General features: G+C 31.6%; 1 protein-coding gene across 1 annotated transcript in view; it reads right to left on the bottom strand.

Annotated features, from left to right (window-relative positions):
* The window catches only part of LOC127727198 (uncharacterized), a 38,103-nt gene extending 14,462 nt beyond the window's left edge, over window positions 1–23,641 (bottom strand). Inside the window, exons 1-2 of the mRNA XM_052234692.1 lie at window positions 23,387–23,641; window positions 21,444–21,862 (exon numbers count right to left, since the gene is read on the bottom strand). Coding sequence (XP_052090652.1) covers window positions 21,444–21,797 — 354 coding nt within the window. The 5' untranslated portion in view covers window positions 21,798–21,862; window positions 23,387–23,641. The remainder of the gene's footprint in view (window positions 1–21,443; window positions 21,863–23,386) is intronic.
* Window positions 23,642–27,952: the final 4,311 nt, after the last annotated feature.

Raw genomic sequence — 27,952 nt, 5'->3', positions numbered from 1 at the left:
ACTCATATACTCATATATCATTTGCGATACTTACACATCTTAGGTGAGATAGATGGTGTGTAAAAACTAGTCAATTATTCAAGGCACATCGTATCGCATGAGATACTCATACATCATAGTCGAGTGAGATAGTATGTCACAGGCCGGACTTCCTTTTGAATCCCCTTTCGTGTACATCTATGTTTGTTAATTCTGTCAGTAGCATGGTTGGAAGAGTAATTTGTTTATAATTAATGATAAATCAGATGAATTATTCAGAATAAATTGGCTGCCTTCCAGTTTAAAATCATCACTACATAAAATATGCCATCAACTTATCCCCTCCCCCCCCCCCTCGAATCAAATTGTTGTCCAAATAGTAAATAATATTTCTGTTTCTTTTTTTTTATCTTTCTCTCTCAGTATGAGCAACACAAATGTATCCCCATGATCACTTCTTATATAAGTCTTAAGACAGATAAACTATATAGTTTTCAGCCGAAGCCAGGCTTAGGTATTGTTTTGACATGAAATGACTATCACGATATTTTATAAAGAAAATGATCAAATTTAATGTTATGCAGTGCTATATCATTTAAAATGATGCATATATTATATATATATATATATATATATATATATATATATATATATATATATATATATATTAATCTATTTAAAATACAAAATCATTATCTTGGTTCATTCAACTTATGCCAACATTTTGGAATATAGGTATATAATTGTATGAAAAAAAATGCATAGGTTGAACAATATGCAACCGATTAAGTGTTATAAAAACATAAATTGGTTAGGGGCTAATCAATTTACAACCAGTTAAAACTGAATGTTTAAGTGTTTGTAGGTAATTGAATGTTTTTATGATCTTTTTTTCATTAGGAATTGATAATATAAAACAATGGAAAATAAGGATTTTTACAATTTTATTAAAGGAATATTTATCTAATCATATATGTAATATACTTCGTAAAAAAGTTTAGCATAACAACAGTTCTGACTGTAAATAAAGAAAACAAAATCTCGATTCATCTTTGAAGATTGTGTTTTCTTAATCTACAATCATTTGTTTATTCAAAAGTACAACAGTTATGCTGGTCAAACTATAGACAGCTACAGTGTTTGCAAAATTTGAGGGAAGGGGTCAAAATTGAAAGTTACAGTTTAAACTATTGTTTTGCACATGGTCTCGTTACAAAATATATAAAACGCACAAGATGGACGAAGTGGTGAACTTGTTGGCATAATTAATTACATATGAACGGAAACTAACATTTCCCTGGGAAAAAAATTGGGAGGGCATTTTTTTACATCCCTTAAAGTTTGATCTCATTCATCTCTATATAGAAGTGTTGAAAACTTTCTGTGAGTAGCATGTTTACAAGTATCATTCTCATGAGTAATATACAATATATACGATCAAAATATTTAATGATAATTTTGTTTAAATAGATAAATGGTTTATTTGCATAAAACCATGCAGGTACAAAGGTAAAACAAATTAAAAAAACAAAAATTAAAAACAAAAATTTAAAAAAATAAAAATAAATATAAATACAAATATGAAAATAGATACACACACAAATAAAGTAAATAAACATGTTTAAAGACATAGTTTTAGTGTTTAAATATGTTGAAATAATGATTGAGAAGAAGGAGTAATTTTACTGTTGATGCATCTTCTGAAATTACAAATCTGTCTGAATGTCTCTGGATTTTTGGAGTTAAACAGTGTGTTGTATATAAAACATTGTGTCTGTTTATTAGTTCGTTTTGGTATAAATCTGTTCCTTCCATCTTCTAAAGCCGGGCAAACAAAAATATAGTGATATTCGTCTCCAATATCTCCATTCTGGCATATAAAACACCTTCTTTCACTTCTGTCAATATAATATCATCTCCCCTTTTCTATTGGGAGTGAATGATTTGAAGTTCGGAATTTGCAAAATGTATATATATCTCGGTCATTGCTAATAGTAAAATGATTTTCAAATTCCAAAGTTTCCTTGAAAAGCCTATATGTGATGCAGTTAGGAGTGTTCTATATACCCGAGTTCTAAATTTGTTTAAACTGGTCAATCAATCGAAGTTTGAGACTTTTCGGTAACCATTTTGCTAGGTCGGTATTTTGTACATGAAATAGGTTTGAGAATCTAGCATTGTCCAATATGGTTTTGATGTACTTTATCCATACAATATTATCGTTGAATGTATGATTGTTTTTGTTTAAATGTCTTTTTGATCGAGTACGGCCATTTCAATTGATATTTTATATTCTGTCTTTTTATGTTGTAATGTTACACTACTGTCTCAGGTTAGGGTGAAGGTTGGCGCCTGTTAAAACATTTAAACCCGCTGCATTTTTTATGCACCTGCCCTAAGTCAGGAGCCTGTTGTTCAGTGGTTGACGTTTGTTGGTTTGGTTCATTGGTGTTTCTCGTTTTGCATATAGATTAGACCGTTGGTTTTCCTGTTTGAAAATTGTTTTACAATATCATTTTGGGGCCCGTTATAGCTTGCTGTGAGGTTTTATATATAAAGAGATAAATAGAGGGAAAATATTTTCACCTTGTCTTACTCCAGTGTTACACGGAGAAAATCTGACTTTTAATTATTGTATATAACTCGTGATTTTATATTGTTGTTCATACTATGTATAACTTCGTGCATTTTTCCATTGATATTATTCAATTCCATCTGAAACCATAAGCCATTTCTCCATACTGTGTCGACAGCTTTTGCGAAATCAATAAAAAATGTTCTTTCAAATACATGGACATAACGACTTTATCACTATTGAAACATATATTTCATAAATACTGACTACTTATGTTAAAAAGAAATCACCTTTTAAATCCTTAAATGTTGACACGAACGCAGAGGCAGAATAAGATAAAGTTTTAAAACTATGATTGTCACAAAAGCAATACGCTTCATAATATGTAGAAGATATGATGCTACATCTGGGTACTCAACAGGTGTCATGTTGTTATCCTAGAGTCTGTTTTCGGTCAGGTAAACTGTTATTTGATTGTTATTTTAAAATTTGAATATTGCATAATTCATCTTATTTAAAATTGTTTAATTTTGTTTTAGTTCAGTATTGTTTGTAGGAGTTTGGTATATTTTGTTGCTTGTTTATTGTATGTTTCAAAATAGTTAATAGAAGTTATCTTAAAATTCGCCAATATAATAGCGTTTCAACTATATTTTTTTAGCAAGTATTAAGTGTACTATTATAATTTTTTTTTTTTTTTTTTTATTTAGTAATTTATCGGTTACTGTAACACCATTTTTTGAATTATCAAGTGTTCTTTTTTATTATTTGTGTCTATTTTTTTTATAACAATTTCATATTTACTGCAAAACAATTCTGCAAGTATTTTATTTTTGTTTTTCAAGTTTTGAAAGAGTAATGTTTAATGCTTGAAAATACTGACTGTATTTTACCTGTAATTAATTAATAATTGTTATAACAACACCTATTGTATTTTGTTTGTAGGTATAGGTTGGATATGTATTTATCAAATGCTGGCATAGTGTTGAAGACACTATTATCTTATTCATTACGTTCAAATTGAGTCATTTCTCCAATGTTGAACTATGCTAGATTATTCGTTTATTTGACAAATTCAAATTTTACTTAGATATTTTCATAAAGTTTTGATAAACATCATAACAGCTATATTATTAGTTCCTGGTGATTGCATGTTCACGAGGGTATTCCATCAAGATTATACAGTACACATGGTTGTCAGGTAAATGTGGATTGCGGATTAAGAAGTTGGATGTCAAACTTTAATTAACAGACTGAGGAGATTTTAACACAGATATGTATTTTTTCTTAAACAGTATTTTCATCTTCTGTTCTTTATTTTCATTTAAACTAAGCCAAATACGTTTGTGAGAATTAAAAAAAAAACATCAGATGTATTTGAAGGCACTTTGTAAATAAACAAATATAAAATAAGGCAAAATATCACGGATCCCTTAAGAACTAAGAACGATTTTAAAAGAGAGGCGAAAAATACCAAAGGGACATTCACACTTATTAGTCGAAAATAAACTGACAACGCCATGGCTAAAAAAGAAAAAGACAAACAAACAAACAACAGTACACACAACACAACATAGAAAACTAAAGACTGATCAACACTAACCCTACCAAAACCTGGGAGTAATCTCAGGTGCTCCGGAAGGGTTAGCAAATCCTGCTCCACATGTTGCACCCTTCGTGTTTTTCATGCAAGAACAAAACCGGAAATAAGTCTAATTCGGTGGGTTACATTTTATGAAAAGGGGACGGGATTGTAGTTATCATCTGTAAAACGGATATTCCATACTGGTCAACCAACCCGTGAATGCGTTTGTAAAATTTACGAAGGGATGATTTCAACTTCACCATTTGGAACTCTTGGTTTAATAGCTTCCTTGTGAGCAGCAACCGTATATTAAGGAAATCATGATAGGAAATACAAGCCCTGGAATATCGTATCAACTGGGAGATATATACTCCGTATGCAGGCGCTGCTGGAATGTTGCTGCATAGAAATGGAAAGTTTACAATTCTGAAGCTGAAATCTTTTGTCGTAAAGTTTAGGTTTCAACCGACCTTCATTGTCAATTTCTAGATGTAGGTCAAGAGATGAAGAAGACTTAACTGTATCTGTTGTATCCGTAATCTCAAGTTCGATGGGATAGATGCGTTCAACATAGTAACCACATTTTGAATTATTCAGTGAGAAAAACATCATCTATATAGCGGAAAGTAAAGTTAAAGGATACTGCCAACTTCTTTTCTTTCTTCCTAAGAAGTTCCTGTATCAAGTCAGCCTCATATGAACAAAGGAACAAGTCGGCAAGAAGAGAGCCGCAGTTGGTTCCCATGGGAATGCCGATTGTTTGTAAAAAAAAACACGTCCTCTTAACTTAACAAATATGTTGCCAATCAAGAAATGAATCATCGTGATAATATCCGTTTAGCGAATTCTTTGTTTGAATCAGAGTGATTTAGAAATATAGGAATCTATTTTTGTTTTTGATAAAATTATTACATTTCGGTTATTATCATAATACTTCTTTATTTCATTTTAAATAAACATTTAACACTTTCTCGGATTAATTTGCACTTAAAATTCCATCATGTTCATGATTGCAAATTCGACTCATCGTTTGTAAGGTATGTCTAGCATGTCTAAAGGATTATTTCCGAGAAAAAAAATTACTTAAGAACTTTGTGAACCTTATAGGGTTATTAAAAAAGGACGGAATTTTTGTTCCATTGGGTTATTTTTTGTCCCGTTGCTGAGGATAATTTATCCTTTACGAATCAATAGAGATTTTACTCCAATAGGAGATATTTTGTCTCATATGACAAAACGTTAGTATTTTATCCGATAGATTTTGTTCATTTCTATCAGATACAATCGTTATTTTGATGAATACAAATAATGCATTGAAGTTTCGGATGCATCTACAAAGATAAAAATCCTGTCAGCATTTTGGTCTAGTAGTACGCACACTGTCAGTGTGTATCGCAAAACATGTTCTCTTCCTGAAAATGCATGTCATATAATGAATAAGATTGGATATTGTTTGCTAGCTGCAAATTGCTGTGTATTATTTGCAAATTCAAGACCATAATTTTCAAACGATATGTTATGCAACTAAATAAAGTCAACAGTAGTATACCGCTGTTCAATAGTCATAATTCGATTTAGCAAAAACAAATTCGGGTAACAAACTAAAACCGAGGAAAACAACGGAACAACGGAAACACTGAACTACAACAAAAGCAAACGCCAACATACATAGAAACGGGCTGTAGATAACAACTGCCATATTCCTGACTTGGTACAGGACAGTATAAGAAAAAAAATGGCGGGTTAAACCTGGTTTTATGGCTAACCAAACCTCCCGCTTATATGGCAATGTTGAAAATACCGCTAAAATGGCAACACTACGTGACAGGAACACAGTACTAAATCACCAATGACACGGAGAAAACCTTTGCCTGTTCGTGTACATTTATAACTTTGGTTTTTCTAACATTCCAATTCATTTTCATCCGATCGTTCATTGTTGGGTTTAATACAGAATTCATCCATCAAATATAGTACATTACGTTTGACATTCAAATTGGATCAACATAATAAAAGGTGATCTGTTAGCTCTTGTATGTATCCTTCCCTAAGAATCGTTTTGGCTTTATAGCTCAAAAAAGTATCATTTGTTTTGCCTGAACATTTGAAATTTATTTCTTCTTGATTTCATATTGAGGATACATTAAAATATACGGAGTGAATTCGGAAAGCTTTACATTGGTAAATAATGTAATGTATGTTTCATCAGTTTACATAAGTCTAAATTCGGTTTTGACGCCTGGGGACGCAGTCGTTTAAAGTAAAAGTCGACAATCTGCACATGTACGTCCTTGTTCATATTTATATCATATAGAACGTTCTCCTTCTAAGAATGCATCTATTAGTTGCCACTGGACGTTCAACAACCAGCTATACATTCATCCGTCTCATCCTGAGTTTTGTTATAATGTGTAATTCAAACAACGTCATGAAACAATTGCAGATTTACACTGCAGTAAATAGGCCGATATAATTGTACACGTAAATCACTCAATCACATTCCTGCGTCACATGTGGATAAACCATTTTCGTTAATCTATTTCAAAATGTGTTTAAATAACTTTAAATCAAACGGACAATTTATGAAATGAATTTAATTAATGAAATGCATAATTTCTTTATTCTAAACATATTCTTGTTATACGTTATATTTACATTTCAGGTCGTTCTTTTCTTCAGTTATGAAGATTTGTTTACCCTTAATAAATCATGTTTTTCTTGGGCTTTCCCCTCGGAACATGTAGTTATAACTATAGTACAATACAGCCTATTATCCGAAATACTTCATAAATAAGTGTTCCAAATTATTGAAATCAAGTAAAAAAAGTATATATATATATATATAGATTTCACCTAAGAACTCAGAAGGTTAATACAGGCGCAGGTAAGACCGATACCTCTTAATTCTAAATGTCCGATAGTTTTTGTTTGTGTTTAGTTGCTATCGAATTGAAGTATAACCCCCTTTAATCGTTCTATCGATAGCTCTTCTTAAGGATATATTTCATGTAGCAGCGTCATGAATAGTACAGGAAAAAATAATTGTAATGCACCAACCTTTCATTTTGTGTAGGCGGAGCATATTTTTTTGTGGAAACAAAATTTTTAAACTTTAATAACAACAAACTAATTTTCTCAAACAGTTTAGAATAAGGAATTTCGTAGACATTGGTGTTGTTTATATTTTTTAAACTAATTTGGAAAAGAAACAAATAGTTCTTTTATCTTTTTTAACAAATCGATTGTTTTTCAAAAGAAATTCATGAAAACAATAAAAACAGTTTCTTAGAAATACTTCCAGGGTCCATTTTCGAATTATTTTTTTTTGTAAAGTGGTTTAACGTTTAACAGTTAACTTCTCCTGAATTACCCATCAAGCAGGTGGGATTAATAACAAATCTATGGCAGTCTTTTTTACTTTATTCACAATTAAATTCGACTAAAGGCCTCTTAGCTAACATGACATATTGACCGTAATGAAAATTGTGTATTGCTGACGAATGAAAATATTGTTCACAAGATTTTCCTTTTTTGCAGTTGTTGGGTTACTGTCTGATTGCCGCACACCAGCCATTTTATGGTTAATATTTTTTTTAGAGATGCATCCAGTTGCAGCATTTTCTTAAAAAGATATTAACGCGGCATAACCTTAAAGACCAAACAGCCTATTGTTGATGCGCATCAACTAACGCAACTTGGTAGTGACATAAAAGCTCTATGACGTTGTTTCTAGCCATGAAAAAAAACGTCAAATTATAACGTCCTATTTCGCGTTTTTCACGGATTCCAACATGGTGTACGCTTAAAACTACGTCTTCCAAGAAAAGTGGAATTAAGCGTCGCACTGATACCTAGTGGAAATTAAACACAAATGGACACAAAAGATACTACACTATCTGTAACCTCCGTTCAAAAAAAAAATAATAGTAAAAATATAAATTTTGAACTCGGCTTTTTGCATTTGCGCCGATCTGCATTTCACTTTTTTTTCTTTCACTTACGCCGATTTTGTATTTCATTTGCGCCGATTGTGTACAGGTATATTATAGGTGAAAGTTAGTTTTTTATTTATCATGTAAACCTCTTCCGTTAGCCAGTTGTACATATGTTATGAATTGTCAATTATAACATGTATAAAACTGTTGTCCCCTGCTCACAAAGGGGAGGTGGGAGTAGAATTTCGAGAAGGATAAGTCAATTTAAAAGATATTTGTGCACTCTGTTTACATCCACTAAAATCACGGAGTAAAATTCTATTTCACAGCATTTCAAAGCACCACAATAAAATCCATAAAAATGTAATACTAGTACAATGAATTATTATCTTGCCGAGAATTTATATGCCACACATCTGATATATAATTCTTTCTTGTCATTTTATCTTTTCTATACTTGTTGTACTTGCCAATAACGAAATCCATCTTTTCTTTCTCGTGTAAAAACGAAGTTCTCGAACAGTATGACCAAAATTATCTTAAACATAAGGGAACACTATTTATATCCATATATTACCATGCAATATACATTCTAGGTTTACTGCATGTACATGTATTTACTCGTATAGCAAATAAAGAATCGGGGCTAGTGATAAAAAAAAAATAAAATAGGCGCTAATGAAAGAATCAAATCGGCGCAAATTAAAGATCGAATTTTTTTTTAAATCGGCGCAAATCTCGTACGCCCGTGTAACTTTACACTGGTATATTTATATGACTTACGCTTAGAATTTTAACTTAATATGTGATTTTCAAAACTGAGTTTTCAGAAGGTTAGGCCGATAAACAATACTTTCTAGAAGTTTCGATATACTGGCAACGTATGCATGATGATATTAACTTATTTCTTTAAGATTCTCGTAAATTAATGGTGATCTTGCAATGAAGTTAAATTTTATCTATACTGCTTAATTGACAAAATCTTATAGTAAAAATAAAAATGATAAAGCTACATTGTATTTTGTCTTTTGTTTCATTTCAAATTGTCTCAAGGAGAAATGATAAAAATATAAGAAATTATTATACTGAGTGAATGTGAATTAAAATAAAAATTTACGGTTTTTAAAACTAAACTTGTTGTAAATTTAACTTATGACAAAAACAATTGCTTCAAGAATAAGATCCAACATAAAATTTCTCACTTTCAAAAAGCTACAATGACCGGAAAGATTGAAAATAAATTTCGATTTTCAATGCCGGCAATCCGGCTATACATACAACCTTGTCTTTGTTTTTATTTCCAAAATGAGCTATTTAGATTCATAATATTTCATCCTGTTTTGAGAAATACTTTATAGTTTTCAACGGAAAATTATTTCTTAGATTCTAAATCTATTTTTGAATTAAAAACTTATTTGTATTTTATATTTACTGTCTCGTTTATTCAAAACACGTGAGGTAGTAATAACGGGGATCGTATTTTATGATAGGTTAAATGGATGTAAAACGTTTTGGAATCAAAAACTTTAATTCATATATTATACCTATAATTTAAATTTTCTTATATTTTAAATATTTGAAGAAATAATGAATCCACAAACTAGATGGAATAATTTGTATACGCTCGTCTTAGTCGGGACACATAATGGTATAAAGAAGTCCGTCCGTGCTAATGTCTGTCCGTCTGTCAATAGTAGCGAAAGTGTGCGCTAGGGCGAAGTTCTGAAATTGACGCGACAAAAAAACCCACACATCTAGTCTAATATAGTCAAATAGTCTGTAAGTAATCATCTTTCATTTCTCTTTTTATTTTCAATGATTTTGCTAATGAGCTGGAGAGGACAAAAACAGACTTTCCTTTCTAAAGCGTCGTAAAAGGTTATTTCGAACAATTTTTCATTCCGACGGATGGTGTTTCTGAAGGTTAATTTTGTGCGGCAACAACATCATGAGATCTGATACTGATATATAAATGTGATCGCTTGTATTACCGGATAATAAAGTAGGTGAATATAGTTGTTATTCTTGATTCTTAAAAATTTAAATGTGGGTTTCAAACGTCCAATTTGCAATGTTTTTTCAAACCGTGCGACAACAAGGAAAACTTGTACTATGACGTCAGATTCAATGTTCTGAAGAACGACAACTCTTTTCTTCAAAACGAACGAGAAAAAAACATGAAAATTAATCATAACTTTTTTGAAAGGTCGGTGACATATACATTTTTTTGCTTTATTTTGAAGAGTACACATGGCACTTTCTTTCTTGAAATTTTTATGAAAAAATCACTGGTAGATATTTTTTAATACTTGAAACGTTTTTCATTCTTGCGTTTTATTTTTGGCGGGAATGAAATAAATCATATTTTTTCAGATCAAAACAATAAGAGTCTTAAAGTCTTGAACCTGTATTTGATAGACACAAGTCTACTCTTTAACATGAAACAAGAATTATGCTTGTAGGTTTGATATAATGGTATTTTTTGAGAGTTTAAATAACAGCAAATATCATGTTAATATTCGGGAAAACACGAAACTGAGGTTGCTATAGTGACAAAACTAAGTCGGTGACCCCCAATTTTTTTTATCATATTTTGTTCCTCAAAACATGAAATACCTTCACACAAAATTTTAAGGAAAAATCACTGGTTGAACTGAATAGGCTGTTTGGTCTTTAAAAAAGTCGTTACTTTAAATAAACTATGTTTGTGAAAGAAACCCCTTTCTGTTGTTGCATGAAAAAACAACCACAAAAAATCAAGACAAATGTTCAATAATAGAGGATCTAAATGAGATTTACAAGTAGAGAATAATAGACAAAAAGTGCAAAATAAAGGACTAAAAAAGAAAAGTGAAAAATAGGCCAAGGAAAAAAGAATAGAGAATGATGGGATATTTAAATTTATTATACTTCACTTAAAATTCCAGATTTTTATTGGTTAATACGAGGGAGACACTTTACTCTATCCCATAGCTCAGCGGTAGATAATTTTTTTTTAATGTCACCCTCTCCTGCAGAGCCTCAACTGGTTTCTTCAATTAGTAATCAGATTTTATAGCTATATATATGTGCGCTTGAAAGTAACAAAGTGGAGCAAATCGCTATAAGATCCTAAATGACACCGATTTTACCAAAAAACAACAGGCTCTGAAGTTTCAGAGGATGATATATCTGATTTAATGGAGTCAAAAGACTCAAAGTCAACAAAAAAAAAATGTGTAGCACACAGTGTAAAGAGTTTCCGTGGTTTCCTTGGCCAAGACAATGAATTTGATACATTTGTAAAACCAAAATTGAATGAAAAACTGAGATTGTGTTTTGCTTCGTTACGAAAAACTGACGGGAATCACTTGAACAAGTCTACCATCACAAATATAGATACGAAATATCCAAATATATGAAAGAACATTGTTCTATAGACATTTCAAACGATGTTCAATTCGCCGGTTCAAAAGATGTGTTTAAAGCAGTCGTCGTTAACTTGAAGAAAACAGGGTATGGTTTTACTGACCACAAACCCCCTATTTCTAAAGAGGACTTACATAAGCTGTACAACACGAACAGTATTGCAATCAATACCACCACACCTTTTTGGTTTACAGAAAAAGGTATGATTTGACATAATGTTCTATTTATGTAGGAGAGGCCAAGAAAACTTGAGATCTATAAAAAAACAAAACATTTGCTATTAAAACAGATTCTAGTGGAAGAGAGTATGCGTATCAACAAATAGATGCGTATGATAAAAATCATCCTGATGAAGCAACCCCTGATGACACTGTCGGTGAAATAAAAATGTACGCCAGAGTGTGTGATCGTCTGTGTCCAGTATTTTCATTTAAATTGTATCTTGAAAAACTTCACCCTGATCTCGATGAGTTATGGCAGCGGACAAAGGATTCGTATGATATAAGTGACACAACATGGTACTGTAAAGCCCCTATAGGGAAAAACAGTTTAGCGGTAATGATGCCTGAAATTTCTGAGAAAGCAAAACTTTCTAGGAGGTAAACGAACCACTCTATCCGTGCAACATCAATAACTGCAATGGATGAAGCAGACATAGAAACTAGGCACATAATGAGAGCCAGTGAAGCCTCTATCCGTAGTTATTCTAAGAGACTAAGCAAAAACAAGCAACGCGAGATGTCGGACAGTTTAAACAATATACTCCAAAGTGACAAAATTGGTTATGAACTTCAGCCTAAAGGTGATCACAATATAATTGAGACTAGACCTGAAGCACTGCCATTGTTGGGCTCAGTGCAACTGGAATAGAAGCTTTATTTTCATTCGAAAACACATTGGAAGAAATTCCTATGGATATTAACCCGGTTGCGCTGCAAAATGTTTGTGTATCTGGTAACGCAAACAAGGAAAACTCACCTCTTCCAGCTGTATCTTCAAATTTTTAGCTGTCCATGAACAATGTCCAGCCATGGTGGAACACTCACACAATGAATGTATGTCCGAATATTACTAACAGTGTTGTTAATTTCAACATTCACAAGTGATTTTCAAAATTGAATTGTTTCACGAACTATACAGTTACATGTCATTCTGTGTTGAATTTTATTCTGACAGACAGTTAAATTTAATTCTATGTTGAATTGTTTCATATACAAAATGTATGTGACCTTTGTATTTTCTCTGTTAAAGAATTGTTGAAAAATATGTTCTGTTTTCTTGTTGACTTTTCCCCATTTCATATGAACTATGTATCCAATTTGAAAAAAATGACGGGTAGATGTGTACATGAGACAATATCTTTATTTCTGTCATCTTACAGAAATGTCAATGTAAATTAGTAATTATCAAAGTATATCAAGATATTCTAATATTTTTCTAGATAAAAATAACAGAACATTCAGTATAATAAACAAAATAACACATAGCTGACAGGGTGATAAAGCAGATTATTACCCCTTAAAAAAACATTGTCAACCTCGGCTTCGCCTCATTTGACAATGTTTTCTCGGGGTAACAATCTGCTCTATTACCCTCTCAGCTATGTGTTTTTTTTTAATAATACAGAATAGTGAATATTGGCCAAAAAAGATAAAGAATAGAGAAAAATGATCTACAAAATGAAAGAATAAATGATTTGTATTAGAATATTGTGCTTAAAATTTTAATAGTTATTATTCTAAAGATGATTTTATGGAATGTAATATTTAACGTTTATTCATTGTCTCTTTTTTATAGTTATTATGTATTATCCCTGACATTTATTTAGTGATTATGAAGAATCCTGAACATTTTAGTAATTACATATAATCACTAAAGTTACCAGTGGTTATACAAAATCCCTGAAAAATTTCAGGGATTCTACATAATCCTTAATTATACACATTTATTGTAACATATATACTAAAGTGTTTATCGCCTTCCAATTTAAATCTGACGACGACATTTAGCTTAAGGTCAATTTAGTGTCCACAGAAAAGAACGAAATTTAAAATATATAACATTCTGTCGAAAAATCATTTTAAAGGTGAACATTATTAAGGTCATCCGCAAAAGTGATGGAAATAATTTATAACATAGATACTTATTAAATATTATCCAATTCAATTTTAACACTAAAAGTTTTCATGTCTGACAATTGAATTGAATATCTCACAATTTAAATTGTTGAAAATGGATCTTAATTATAAATTAAATACTAAACAGAAAACAATAAACTTGCGGAAAAGATGGTATACCGCAAACAAAAGGTGCAAAGGTTTTTGTACACCATATCCGGATTTCGACAATTAATGTCTCTTCAGTGATGTTAGGAATCGAAACGGTATTTGGAAGGCCACATAATTTACCTCAATTTAGGATAGACTCTTAAATTTTGAAAGAGTCAAAATAGGATGAACGGATCATATAAACCCGAAGGCAAATATAATACAAGCCCAAACGAAAAAATATAAACAAGTCTAAATTGAAAACAACGTTCAAACCTATGATTGCGTTGGATAAAAACCGCAATTTTTATACGTGTGCATGCAAAACAAATTTCTCGGTAGAGGGGTCTTAATACAGCACAAACAACATTTTCCAAAAGACCAAAATGAGTGAAAAAGTATATTTTAACAAAACGCATTTGACTAGCAGGTCGAACAACTGATGTTCTTAAACCCTGCTGACTGTCACTGGCGATTGCCAAATAAACGGATCACCGATGTAATAAATGGATCTTACTTATAAATTAAATACTAAACAGAAAACAATAAACTTGCGGAAAAGATGGTATACCGCAAACAAAAGGTGCAAAGGGGTTTGTACACCATATCCGGATTTCGACAATTGATGTCTCTTCAGTGATGTTAGGAATCGAAACGGTATTTGGAAGGCCACATAATTTACCTCAATTTAGGATAGACTCTTAAATTTTGAAAGAGTCAAAATAGGATGAACGGATCATATAAACCCGAAGGCAAATATAATACAAACCCAAACGAAAAAATATAAACAAGTCTAAATTGAAAACAACGTTCAAACCTATGATTGCGTTGGATAAAAAGCGCAATTTTTATACGTGTGCATGCAAAACAAATTTCTCGGTAGAGGGGTCTAAATACAGCACTAACAACATTTTCCAAAAGACCAAATGAGTGAAAAAGTATATTTTAACAAAACGCATTTGACTAGCTGGTCGAACAACTGATGTTCTTAAACATTGCTGACTGTCATTGGCGATTGCCAAATAAACGGATCACCGATGTAATAAATGGATCTTAATTATAAATTAAATACTAAACAGAAAACAATAAACTTACGAAAAAGATGGTATACCGCAAACAAAAGGTGCAAAGGTTTTTGTACACCATATCCGGATTTCGACAATTAATGTCTCTTCAGTGATGTTAGGAATCGAAACGGTATTTGGAAGGCCACATAATTTACCTCAATTTATGATAGACTCTTAAATTTTATAAGAGTCAAAATAGGATGAACGGATCATATAAACCCGAAGGCAAATATAATACAAGCCCAAACGAAAAAATATAAACAAGTCTATATTGAAAACAACGTTCAAACCTATGATTGCGTTGGATAAAAACCGCAATTTTTATACGTGTGCATGCAAAACAAATTTCTCGGTAGAGGGGTCTAAATACAGCACAAACAACATTTTCCAAAAGACCAAAATGAGTGAAAAAGTATATTTTAACAAAACGCATTTGACTAGCAGGTCGAACAACTGATGTTCTTAAACCCTGCTGACTGCCATTTGCGATTGCCAAATAAACGGATCACCGATGTAATAAATGGATCTTAATTATAAATTAAATACTAAACAGAAAGCAATAAACTTGCGGAAAAGATGGTATACCGCAAACAAAAGGTGCAAAGGTTTTTGTACACCATATCCGGATTTCGACAATTAATGTCTCTTCAGTGATATTAGGAATCGAAACGGTATTTGGAAGGCCACATAATTTATCTCAATTTAGGATAGACTCTTAAATTTTGAAAGAGTCAAAATAGGATGAACGGATCATATAAACCCGAAGGCAAATATAATACAAGCCCAAACGAAAAAATATAAACAAGTCTAAATCGAAAACAACGTTCAAACCTATGATTGCGTTGGATAAAAACCGCAATTTTTATACGTGTGCATGCAAAACAAATTTCTCGGGAGAGGGGTCTAAATACAGCACAAACAACATTTTCCAAAAGACCAAATGAGTGAAAAAGTATATTTTAACAAAACGCATTTGACTAGCAGGTCGAACAACTGATGTTCTTAAACCCTGCTGACTGCCATTGGCGATTGCCAAATAAACGGGTTACCGATGTAATAACTGGATCTTAATTATAAATTAAATACTAAACAGAAAACAATAAACTTGCGGAAAAGATGGTATACCGCAAACAAAAGGTGCAAAGGTTTTCGTACACCATATCCGGATTTCCACAAATAATGTCTCTTCAGTGATGTTAGGAATCGAAACGGTATTTGGAAGGCCACATAATTTACCTCAATTTAGGATAGACTCTTAAATTTTGAAAGAGTCAAAATAGGATGAACGGATCATATAAACCCGAAGGCAAATATAATACAAGCCCAAACGAAAAAATATAAACAAGTCTAAATTGAAAACAACGTTCAAACCTATGATTGCGTTGGATAAAAACCGCAATTGTTATACGTGTGCATGCAAAACAAATTTCATGGTAGAGGGGTCTAAATACAGCACAAACAACATTTTCCAAAAGACCAAATGAGTGAAAAAGTATATTTTAACAAAACGCATTTGACTAGCAGGTCGAACAACTGATGTTCTTAAACCCTGCTGACTGCCATTGGCGATTGCCAAATAAACGGATCACCGATGTAATAAATGGATCTTAATTATAAATTAAATACTAAACAGAAAACAATAAAGGGGACTAAATACAGCATCTTCGTATATAACCATCTTATATTAATACCGTTTTGCATATCTTTAGACTTATATAATGTTTTCTTATCTGCGGAGTATCGTCTATTCTAGACGATCCGGTACATATTAAATTTGCTGGTTGGTCCTTTTCATACACTTCTATAGAAAGCAAATTTTACAGATCTAACATTGTTGGGCTGATGTTTAGACGAGTTATATATATATATACTCCTCAAAGTTCAAGAGTCTATCCCAAATGTAGGTAAATTATGTGGCCTTCCAATAACCGTTTCGATTCCTAACATCACTGAAGAGACATTAATTGTCGAAATCCGGATATGGTGTACAAAAAATCTTTGCACCTTTGTTTGCGGTATACCATCTTCGCCGCAAGTTTATTGTTTTCTGTTTGGTATTAAATTTAAAGTTAAGATCCATTTATTACACCTTGTGATCCGTTTATTTGGCAATCGCCAATGGCAGTCAGAGCAGGATTTAAGAACATTTGTTGTTCGACCTGTTAGTCAAATGCGTTTTGTTAAAATATACTTTTTCACTTTTTTGGTCTTTTGGAAAATGTTGTTTGTGCTGTATTTAGACCCCTCTAACAAGAAATTTGTTTTGCATGCACACGTATAAAAATTGCGGTTTTTATCTAACGCAATCATAGGTTTGAACGTTGTTTTCAATTTAGACTATATATATATATAGTTACATATATCGATTTTCACTGAACTTTATGCAAAATAAAAAACAATTAACCGACACGGGTCAAGAGCACGGAAACAGAAAAATGCTTCGGAAAGAGGATTTTTTGCCAAACATTTTGAATAAAAAAACAAAGATTTAAATATCATAAAGTTTCTTTTTGACAGCACTATATTGTGTTGATTATTTAATATATGATAATGATAATAATGATAATAATAATAATAATAATAATAATAATAATAATAATTATTATTATTTATTTTATCACAGTGTCACATATTTGATCAGACATATATATATACTATAATGATCCCTTGGTTGTTAGTTGTCCAGTGTAAACTATTTAATACATTTTTTGACGACAACAAATTATCAATAATTAGGTAAGGTCTGCAAATTAAGTCGAACGACCAAGATAAAGCTGGACTGCCACAGAAAAACGACGGTTAGTCGGTTGGGATATTTGTTTTGTAACATAACCTTAAGTTAAATTTAACGGAATGTATGTTCAATCATAAAGTTTGTCATTGGAGATATTTAACAGGCAGTCAAGGTTGATAAGGTGTGTAAATCGTCGACATTTGATCTTTTGTCAAACGTAATAGGAAAATGTGTTATTCTGCAATTTTGTATTTCACCAACATTAATCATCATTACATGTAATACTGGTCCTAAATATGCATGCTTTCTATATTATGATGACGTTAATATATGGTTTTATGGGTTTTTGAAATTTGATATTCACCGAGGCCAACAGTCAATAAAACCATATATTTACCGACACAAACAAAAACATAACTAGAAACATTTTATTCCATATTTATATTCCGAGAGACAACAAAAAATGCAATTACTGACAATTATTCACCAAAACCAATTGTACATAAAATATTTTACAATGTCTAAACATGTAAAAAATACCCGTGACATATTGCGCTTTAAATATCATTTTCTACAGTTGAATATGTTGCTTTATCAAAATTCAATTAATATAGGAAAACCTACTTAAATAATACCACTACAGTGAATATTAAAACATCGATGTCCTAAAGTGTTGGGAAAATATTCAATTAATTAAATTCAATCTTAAAATAATCAATTAATTTATATTGTTAAAAAATAATTTCGTGTTATTCCTTGTGATTCAATTAACACCATAATGTTGTTCAGTCGTACATACCGTTTTTAAATATCCTCAATAGAAAAACGAATGCAGTAATAAACCACAAAAACGTTCAAATCCATGGCGATTGACATATCATGTTAAACAAATGTTGTGTATGTAACAACGACTGACGTCAATATAAGTTTTACAAAAAACAATTAACCCACAAATGTACCTCACTAAAAGACAGTAGTTGTTTTATTCTATGAATATTCCGCGAGAGAAAATGTATTTGATAGCAACTTTTTACCAAAATCAATTGTGCATCAAACATGTTACTATAATTATACATGTAAAAGCATGTGACGTTTAGCGCGGTGAATATCTATGCTGTCACAGTTATTCAAAATTAAATTCATATTAGAAAAACCTTTAGAATATATGATACCAATATAGAATAATGTTCATAATATAATAAACGTGTATTAAGCTGCAATATCTATATATACATGTATGTACCATGCTTGCGTTTTGGTACCTTGTAAGATAATTCGAATCACCGATTTAAATACAGAGTCATCGCCTCTTTAACTAGACAAATAATTCAAAACGTTTAATTAATGGTTATCGTTTTAGTTTCTGTAAGCTAATTAATCGCTGTGTATTTATCTATCGTTCATCGTCCTCGTAACGCCCATCACTCATCGTGCATTCATCGTCCGTGTAACGCTCGCCACTCATTATGCGTTAATCCTCCGTGAAACGCTCAACGCTCATCGTGAAGGCATCATTCAACGTCCATTCATCGTCCATTCTCCATGCGTGTATCGTCCGTGTGTGTATCGTTCGTGTGGTCAGTTTGAATTTTAGAAGGTATGTAACAAAGTGATGACCGAGCAACGTTTTATGGCATAAGCGTAGACAATGAAGAAACCAGTAGTTCAAGTAGTGATACTAAGTTTTACTACTATGGCGATGAAAGTGAAGTTCCTGCTGAACTACTTGATGAATTTTAATCGTGTTAATAAAACAAATCAAATGTCTGGTTGTTATTCTAAACATGTCTAGGTAGAAGAGTTTTAACCAGCATTAATAGCAAATACAAAATTATCCCAAAACAAATTGCAGCCGACATTAAGAGAATTACAGAATACAAAGATTTACACTTGTAAACTATGCTCAAATATTTCTCATTTTATAAAACCACACACAACATTCAAAAATTTTCTCGCCTGAATTGCACCCATGACCAACAAATTGTGAATTACCTCTATTGTTACAAGGATTTCTTAATAAATACATGTAGCATGGCTTTTTAGAAACTGACCTTATCCCAAAAACATGACACTTATGACTTGACTGTCACCGTGGAAATACACAGTAGCATGAGTAACGCAAGGCCAATAAAACAATGGAAACGAGGTCATAAACTGTTGACACAGATGTATGTCTCATCTTTATATGATTTTGATAGTGAAATACAAATGTTGAAATTACAATAGCAATACTTTAAACTATGCAAAACACTCAAAGTCAATACACCATGACTGAGGGGGCGGAGACAAAAAATCTCTATGGAAATGAGATGTGCCAATTCTTATACAACTGCATACCAAATATCAATGATTTAATATTAGTGGTTCTCCTTAATCTAACCAAATCACCTTAAACAAATGGTTGACGCCACCTTGCCATAAACACCATACCAAAGTCTCGCCTTTTGACTCTTTCACGGCTAGACAAAAAAGGATTCATAAATTTATTTGTAAATTCGACAATATAAATCTTGATCGTGTGAAAAAACATGTTCTCCTTAGACTGTTCTGTTTTGATTTCTGAAACAACGATTCCAAGCTATTGATAACATGGGTACACATGCTATTAATCTCAAATTATTCCACATGATAAAACAACAGGTAACGCTAGTCAACAATTGGAGTGAGTTATTCAAGGTATTATGTTCCAATCGAAATATGGCTCCATTAACAGTATTGTAATGAAAGGCAATTCTACCAGTATTCTATATACTTTAAAATCATAAATGATCATGTTATGAGATGAAACATGGTAGATGGGCATGATCACACAACTATAATTTCATACACACAAAATTATTGACCTATTGCTTATAGTATGGGTCTACGAAAGAGCCCAAACCCTGAAAGTGATGTCAAGTTCAGATGACTGCCAAATAGACATAAACACCTTACAATCATTCTATATACCAAATTTAGTTTACCTATATTAACACTCGCTTAACAATGAAATTGAGATCAAGGACAGTGGACATACGACACACAGTATAAAATGATAAAATTTATTATCATAAATTTGATTTTTATCTTCATTAAGTTCATATCAATAGAGCGAAAAGCTTTAAACCAAGGACTGACACCAATTATTACATTATAAGCATACCCGCTGAAAGGTCAAGCAAGAAAGCAAAACAAGAGTTCACACTAACATTCTTATAAAACAGTGGTAAGTGTACAAAGGTGCATCACAGGTGTGAATCACGAAGACGTCATCATGGAACATGTGACCTGTGGCGGTAAATCATTGATGATAATCCTTCAAAACAATTGTCATAAAGATTTATGTCTACAACAAGTGCTTTGCAATTAAATGTGCGGCCTGGTTTATTTTCAAGCACATTTAGTTGTTGCAAGACTTTCATTACCTTCATTACATCTTCTTTGTACAATTGTAAGTGATGAAACCCTTTTCTTTGATGAATTTCAGTGATTGTATCAAAGTATGCACACTATGCGGACAACATTAACAGAAATGTGCTCCCTACACAAAACTGTGTTTTAAGACGAAGAACGATTGAAATTAACACTTCAAAGTTTTACGGTCACCATCACGTTTTGGGTGACGGATACGATTTGATTGAGCGTGAATTTGAAAAGTGGGTGTGGGGAAACAACAGGAGACGAATACCCTATCCTGTAGAAATACTAGGGCTATTGCCATAAGTGTGCGCTAGATACCTTTGAATGTTTTGAAAATCTTTGAACTGGTGTCACCTTTATTACACACTTCAAAACATAAACTGGAACTAAATGTTATGTTACAAATTGTGTCTTATGCAGAATTGAAGATGATATCAATAATAACACAAACACAAAAATCTACGCTTTACACGTACAAAATCAATAACACGTACCTTAAAATTTAATCGATTATCAACAAATGCAGCTTGTCCAATGGAGGGGTCTATCACGTGAGGTTTGTTAAGATTGTAGGGTTTGTCTGACGGGTTTTCTATCCAGTAATTTCTAATCAAATTGATCAATCTTGGGTCATCCATATCAACTTTTTGCTTGTTGAGGATGTCCATCTCCTCAAGGTAGTCATCCTTATTTTTTAACTGAGTGATGGACATTTTAGCTGTAGGAACCGCTGTAGTACTCTTATCAACGATATCAAACCAAACATTATGAAGGTGTACCGTAATCCAAAAGCATAACACACAAAGTGCGGATAATACACCAACTTTGTAGTTTTTCCAAAAAATCATTGCGTGTTTTATAAGAATTTGGAACAATGATGTATTTCTTTCCAAAACTTGCGTTTTATCTGTAACTGCAAAAAGAATGTCAACATTTTATTTTACAACAATATTAAAGTTAACTGAAACTAAGAATAGTAATGGTAAACAGAATATAAAATTTTACTTGGTGCCATATGCAAATCCAAGGAGGAAATACAAATGAATAATAAATTCGGAAAAAAGGACAGACAAAAAACCATTGCAAAAACAAATAAAATAAAAACAGCAATAACAAAAGATTACAAAGAAAACAAAATATTGAGCAACACGAACGCCAACAACACCGAGGGTAAATGCAGATGCACCGGAAGGGTTTGCAGTTCCTTGTCCACTAGTGACCACTCCATTTGTATCATTTTCTTAGTAGAATCTGTCATGCAAAATAATTGTAGAAATTTAAACACTAGCATCATTTGATTGATTATGATTTCGATAACTTATATATGTTTATTATAATGATAAGATGAACTATTGCAGTTTTTACAATATACGGTAACAGATACTCTACAACACACAATCTTTAGGGAATCGTTATGATATATCCGAAAAATTAACTATCTGTCTTTACTTTAAAAATAAATTATGTTCTATTTTCTCATGTTTTATGTAGAAATTGTAAAACAAATGACTTCAGGTCACAGCTATGACATTTCTGAACCGAACAATGAAAATAATATATATATATATATACCGGTCTAGCAATTTAATACACTTGTTTTTTGTAATTAAGATACTGATTTTGTTGTTTAAGTCAATACTGGTCTTATTTTTGGAAGTTAATATGTCCAACACCATTAATTAGACGATACACTCCTAACCGTGTCATAATCAAGGTAAATACAGTTTTAATTTATTAGTCCATTATATGTTTGTGATCGCTCATCCCCCTTCTCCCAACCGTCAAAAAGTGGTGTTAATGCATATCATGAGAAATCACTATAAACATCAGATTGAAATGGCTTATTCAATAGATTTGCACGAAGAAAAAAACCATCTTATAGAAAGACAAAAGACACACATAATGACACATCAATATTCCGATATTAATAACACACGCCTTATGTATGTTCTCTAAATACAGATGTGTTCTCTTACGTATATCCATTGACTAAACCAACTGATATTTTCGTTCGTTCTGTTGTTGTTATATTATCTTAGCGGGTAAAGTTATGGTGATATTTGGTGCTCATAAACATGGTTAACGGGATAACATGTATATGTGCCTGTCTCAAGACATTAGCATGCATTCGAACGGTTTGTTTTTATTACCTTACTTCATGACAAGGATATCTATGGGGAATATGGGGGATAGGGGTGGTTTTTATGAAAAGTTTTACATGGATCCATAATACAATTTGCATATTATCTAATGTTGACTGATTTGATTTTTTATTTTCAAGCAAGGTTTAAAAATTATTACGCGACCTTAGACAACATTCTGTGTTTGCATGTACCAGTATTGATATTTATCTAGTGGACAAAAATTATTGCACATCAGTTTATTCCCGTCTATTCCCAAAGCCGAAGACGATTATAGCTGTGGACGCTGTACTTACATCGGACTGTTAGTCCCTCCGTCTAGAAAGTTTACCGTACTATCCTCCTTTTAAATGCTAAAATCTGTCGAGTATCAATCTGATATAGGGTCGGATCATAAGAATGACAGAGTGTTGTCCCAGTTGACCTATTTGTAAGGACGGTTGGTCCTTCAGCATTAATAATACCTTAAAAAAAACAATGTCATTACTTTTTTCCGTTATTGGTCAACCTGTTGATTTTATAACAAGTTTAACGGCAATTCAGCTTGAACGATTTTGCAGAGGAAGTTTGTTTGAAATGATTAGTTTTCCACATTTACGATTGAGTGATTTGCGGTACGTTGTGTTCTACTTAAATAGAAACCTATTGTAATATATAACTGGATTTTCTGTTAAAACCAAATTTTCACATATATTCATATTAATGTTTGGACTTTGGAAATGCAACAACTTAAATAGAAATAAAAACATTCGATTCCTAGGGAAGAATATTGACCAATTCAAGAGAAAAATTGAAGTGCCGTTTACATCATCAACATCTTTTACCCAATATAATAACTTGATCTTCGTTGAAATCGAATATGTGTAAACGAATCGTTTGATACTGCTTTAAGTGTACAGTGTTTTGCATCAGTATTACAATGGTTGTTGTAGTTAAATATATTTTGAATCTACCAGTATCGAAATTAGGTTATAGCTAAGATTGGCGAACAATAATATTTGACTTTATTTAAAAGAGTATATATGTATGATATGAATGACTTAATTATGTGTGAATAAAACGTTTACATTTCCAGGGTTTCTTGTATGTAAAATTGTAGTTTGAGAGAAGAAAATTCTAAATTTACAAACTTCATTTGATTTAGTTGGGGAAATGATATATCATTCAGAAAGGAATTTCACACGGTCAGCCCTTTTTGTGGATATTTTTTAATGTTTTAATGATTTCGTTAACAGTTGTAAAAAATAGTAGATATAACAAAGTTAAAAGGAAATAAAATAAAAACATTCTGAATTCTAGTATTATTCGACAGAGTAAGTTTTTTTTTTAAATCAGTGGTGTTTTCATTTTTTCTTTCTCTGGTGACAAAGGTGTAGTATGTTTTTTTGACTTGTGGATTTGATTTCTTCCATATAAATGACTCGATCTGTTTTCATGAGCTGGTGTAATTTTATTAAAAGCTTCGTTGAACTTTTGTTACTTATGCGTTAATTGAGTGACAATGGACAGCGAAAATACAAGACAAAAGATCGAATGATAAGCGTCCATAAATGATACACAACAAAACTAAAGATTGTCTTACACAAGCGCTTAACAAAAATTGGATTGAATTCAAGCGAGTAAGAAAAGTATCTTACTGATTGAACACGCATTCAAGTAGCTGTTTTGATATATCTGGATGATTGATAGAACAAAATCGTTTTGCTGCTTACCTAGTACTGGCCATAAACTGATGTGTACTTTATAATGATAATTATATTCCGGTATCATAAATCAGTAAATTAGGTGACTGAGTAAGGATTGTATAATATATTTGTACGCTAAATGTTGGTATAATTAACAGCCAATGTTGTCAGCTTTAATAAAGAGTGCCAATATTTCTTCTACTTATTCAAAGTACTGAACTAAAATTTTAAATAAGCATAAAGGTGGAATTTATCAAAAAATGTTGTTTGCATCGGATATCACTGGAAATAGTTGTAATCAATAATGGAAATTGTAGAAGTTGGTAACAAAGGATTATTGAATAATATGCATGACATTCATAATGACAATAATACCAAACAAAGAAGAAGTTTGACTAAAGGTGAAAATTTGCCTTCCGATTTCAATTTGTTATTTATCTTGCAAAAAATTTACAAATAGTACATACAAAATAACTTTGTTATGGCATATCAGATTATAAATGAAGAAGTAACGGTCATTGAATTTTGCTTATTTTTTGTTGTAACGTAAGTTTTGGTCCCACTTTTCATAATTTATAACAGTTTTTGGCATTGATAGCTTTAACAATGAATATTAATATGATGCTTGTTGTGTCAAGGGATCCAATATAAACATTGCCATCTTTTGTTAACATCACATTTTGGATAGTAGACGTATTTTTGTAAACGCGTTTGTCCAAAAATTCCACATTATCATCATTTTGTGACAACATATCCGAAATCTGCTGACTTTTGGGCAAATCATCTTCTCTTTTGAAAACAATGTGTTTTATTTAGCATTTAAGAATTTAAAAACCCGTTTGAGACTGCAATCGTGCCTTTTGTTTTACATTTTATGATAAAGCTGAAATCAAAGACAAATATGAACGAAAGTGAACATTTCAGGTTTAATTCATAGTTTCAATATTTCTTCTGTTTTGTCACGTTAATGAACTGTCATTAAGAATCAATCATTTATATGTATTACGAATCTATAACGTATTGTTGACAAATAATATTTCATTCAGGGATTGTTGGTCGCTAGATGATTAATTTTCGATTTTGTTGCATAGGTTTACCTGATCGTTACATTAATAAGCAATCAACACAGAGCACGTAGAGCAAATGACAAATAAGCCAAGATAAACAGTTGATAATGATTTGTTGTATTAAATTTGTTCTTTTAGAATCAATTATTACTATTTTCCTTCCAGTGCACGTTTGTTTACATTCTTCCATCACGGTTTCCTCCCGCACTTGTGCTATGCAGTGGCCGATGTTCTAGCAAAAGGTATCGTAGCTGAGGTCACTGCATACGGGAAAATATCCGCGAATTAATGTACAGGAAGGCAGTAATTCAATAGCAGTATATTTTTGAAGATTTTGATAATAGAACGGATTTCCTTTTACAAGACAGTTCGCGAACACTTGTTTTATAATAAAATTAGCCATTCAAGTATATAACAAAGATTTTCAACTTTTCATTTAAATTTGAAGTTTCATATGACTCTAACTTCTGTTAAAGAATGAACCACTAAATTTTGTGAATATAGCGGAAGTAATTTTGTTTGCAGTTGAAAATCTTTAGGACATTTTACATAAAATACGTGCTTTTAGTGGTCCTTTTAAGTCGTTTGACAGTTTTAACTGTTCAATTCTTTACCATACACTTACACACAATCGTATCGAACAAAAGTGTATCTATTTAATAAAAAGTTCGTTTTAAAAATCTGATTGCTAATATATTTGCTCCAACTTATATAGAGCATTTCTTTGTAATGAAGAAGGAAAAAAGATATACTTAATAGAAGTGTGATGTGTTGTTTAAACTGTAAATGTTCTCCTTGACAACATTGATGTCAAAATGTTCTCTTTGACAACATTGATGCCATTTCGGAAAAAATATTAAAAACATAATGTAGGTATCCCTATATACACCAATTGAGCCCCTTTAATAATCGACTTGTTTCTGTACAGTTTTTAATCACAGATTATGACCAATTTCCGTAAAGAGCCGTTTGAATTCCATGTAATTGATAAATTCAACAACACTTGCCATTATCTTAATGATATTGTCTAATAATCAAGAATTCTCTAAATATACTGCCGAAACTTACCCAAAGGAACTTACTTCAAATCAATCCAATTTAACAACAATAACTGTCGTATCCTAGTTGCGGCCCACACAAGGTTATTCAAAAGTGTAAAGAGGATAATAAATATGATGCAAGATTCGACCACTATATTTTTCTGGAATACAGGATGGAGTTGAAACTTCCTGTCTTGAAAGAGTTATTATATGTTTATTCGTGTTCTTATATCTTATATTATAATCAAATCAATCTCGAAGATATGTTTTATTTTAGATATCCACTTAAAAGAAAGAAAGCCAAAAAGTATGAAACCGATTGTGTTCCTATGTTTTATAGTGTTCCTGTTGTTCCTTTGTTTTCCTCTTATAGGTGATGTATTTCCCTCGGTTTTAGTTTGTAACCCGGATTTGTTTTCCCTCAATCGATTTATGACTTTTGAACACCAGTATACTACTGTTGCCTCTATTTATATCATATATTCAAATCAACCTCGAAAGACTTTTTTTATTTAGATATGTGCATCCACTTAAAAGAAAGTTAAAAGTGTATGACCGATTTTCTACGACTATGGTATTGTTGTTTCCTTTTGATACTATGCTAAAAAGATATGTACTTCGATGCTTCTGTGTATAAAAGAATGCACAACAAAATAAAACTTTTTGATTACATTTCACGCATTTACATTTTTTAATTTTTACTATTATTGAAATCCACATATTGATAATTTATATTTAATATATCAACGTATCAAGAAAACAAAAATCGAAATGATTGGTGAAATTTGACCTCAATCAGATTTTGTACGCTTTTCAAATTAACTACGGAGGAAAATATATCTCTATTGTTGTTTTGCTTACTCATGAAAGTTGCCATTCTTTATTTCAGTATGAACTCTCCTATCTTAACGAAAATACGAATAACATCGCAACTATACGTTGTGTCTGGTAACTGCAATGTTCGAACGATATGCAACTAGTCAGTTACAGTGGGTATACGACAACTCATACCTTTGTCAACTCGTACATATATCCTATTTTCAACCATTCTTACCTTCACTAACTCTTAC

The sequence above is a fragment of the Mytilus californianus genome, unplaced genomic scaffold (genome assembly GCF_021869535.1).
Source record: "Mytilus californianus isolate M0D057914Y unplaced genomic scaffold, xbMytCali1.0.p SCAF_1, whole genome shotgun sequence".
Lineage (NCBI taxonomy): Eukaryota > Metazoa > Mollusca > Bivalvia > Mytilida > Mytilidae > Mytilus > Mytilus californianus.
This window is presented reverse-complemented; position numbering and strand designations above follow the sequence as displayed.